The following is a 1,579-nucleotide window of genomic DNA, read 5'->3' as shown; positions in this document are numbered from 1 at the left end:
GGGATTATTTGTTGAATATAACAAATAATTGTGTGTCTGATTGGTTCACACGCTACAACACTGATAACAACCACAGCAGAGCAGTGTGGAGTAAAGACATTTAAGCCACATGTCACTTCAATAGATACAAAATATCAAAGCAAGCAACATTCCTTTTTTAGAAATCTATTTCTGTTTCTTTATATATTTATCTATCTGTATGTTTAAATGTTAGCTGGTAATGTGCTGTAATGCTGTCTTCTTTAAAATAAATGTCTAACACATGTGGTGCTTGTGCATATTCTGATTATTTTGTCATCGTGCTCTTTGACCCCAGAGCATGGAGACAAAGTGGATGGCCCAGAGGAGACGATCACAGACTACAGTAGACTGGAGCCGCGCTCGGATGATGAAGACACGTGAGTTTCTCTTGTTTTTCCTCTGTTAGTACTTATATCTCCACCCAGCCCATTGTTTACTGTAAAACTCACATTACTCTCCTGACTGCAGGGATTTTGAAGAGGAGTGTCCATACGACTGGATAAATGAACTAGAGAAAATGGTGGATGAGCACTAGAAACTAGTTATTGTATATATTGTACATACCTTTGTATTTGATGAGTTTTTAAAATATTTCTCATCATAAATTATGAAAATATAACAGTAAAGTGATACTAATATCACTAATGATGTCACAGAGTGTTGTTTTCATAATAATAAAAAAGTAGTATTTTATGTCTTGCTTAAGTTGGAAAATTTGAGTGACTAAATAAACAAAACATAAAGAAAAGCATATGATTCTCACCTGTCAGGAATTTGCCTGGGTCATATTTCACTTCAGAAGCAAAAGAAAGCAATTAATCATGATTCTCCTTGTCAGTGATCATCAACTGGGGATATCGTTAGAAAAAAAGTCTCAAAAATGAATGGAGGATGTTAAATGCCAGTTTTTCTTTTTTTCTTTTGCTCCCAAGACAGTAAAGTGCAATGTTACAATGTGCCACTTGTGCAAAAACATGACAAATTCAAAAAGGGGAAAAAGTTTCAAATGCGTACAAAAGTCCAACTTCAAGACTCATGTGAAAAAAGGAGAAAATAAACCAAATGACAGACATAGACCTTGGCTCAGGTACTACCATGACTCAATAACCGTACTCTCCAACACCAGCTTCATTCACTACACATTAGTCACAGACTAACTTGCCAACCTAGTAGGTGAGCATTTATAGACGTGGGTATCACCATTCTCAATAGTTGTAAAACACCAAAATAATAAAATATGAAAAATTTTCCTCAAACACATTAAGACAAGTAACACAGCAAAACATACTATCTTAATTTCAGCTATAATTATTGAAATTCAAAAATATAAACATCAATAAATACTAAATTCAACCTCCTTCTCACCATATTTGGTATCTTCCACTCCCATAATGGCTGCGTTCCAGTCCATTTTTTTATGCCCTTCACTTGCTAACTTCCCTCCATTTCGTTTACTCGGATGTACGTCATTGATTACATTGTATGAGTGCCCACTACTGGCGGAACCCTTGGCATGGGCTGAATTGGAACATCCTAAGCCCTTGATCACTTAGAATCC

The 1,579-nt window shown here is 35.6% G+C and overlaps 1 protein-coding gene across 1 annotated transcript in view; it reads left to right on the top strand.

Moving 5' to 3' along the window:
• nek3 (NIMA related kinase 3) overlaps nucleotides 1-719 on the top strand; it is an 18,829-nt gene extending 18,110 nt beyond the window's left edge. The window contains exons 12-13 of the mRNA XM_016290219.1: nucleotides 317-398; nucleotides 490-719. Coding sequence (XP_016145705.1) covers nucleotides 317-398; nucleotides 490-556 — 149 coding nt within the window. The 3' untranslated portion in view covers nucleotides 557-719. The remainder of the gene's footprint in view (nucleotides 1-316; nucleotides 399-489) is intronic.
• Nucleotides 720-1,579: the final 860 nt, after the last annotated feature.

This window comes from Sinocyclocheilus grahami, unplaced genomic scaffold (assembly GCF_001515645.1).
Source record: "Sinocyclocheilus grahami isolate Dianchi unplaced genomic scaffold, SAMN03320097.WGS_v1.1 scaffold256.1, whole genome shotgun sequence".
Classification (NCBI taxonomy): domain Eukaryota; kingdom Metazoa; phylum Chordata; class Actinopteri; order Cypriniformes; family Cyprinidae; genus Sinocyclocheilus; species Sinocyclocheilus grahami.
This window is presented reverse-complemented; position numbering and strand designations above follow the sequence as displayed.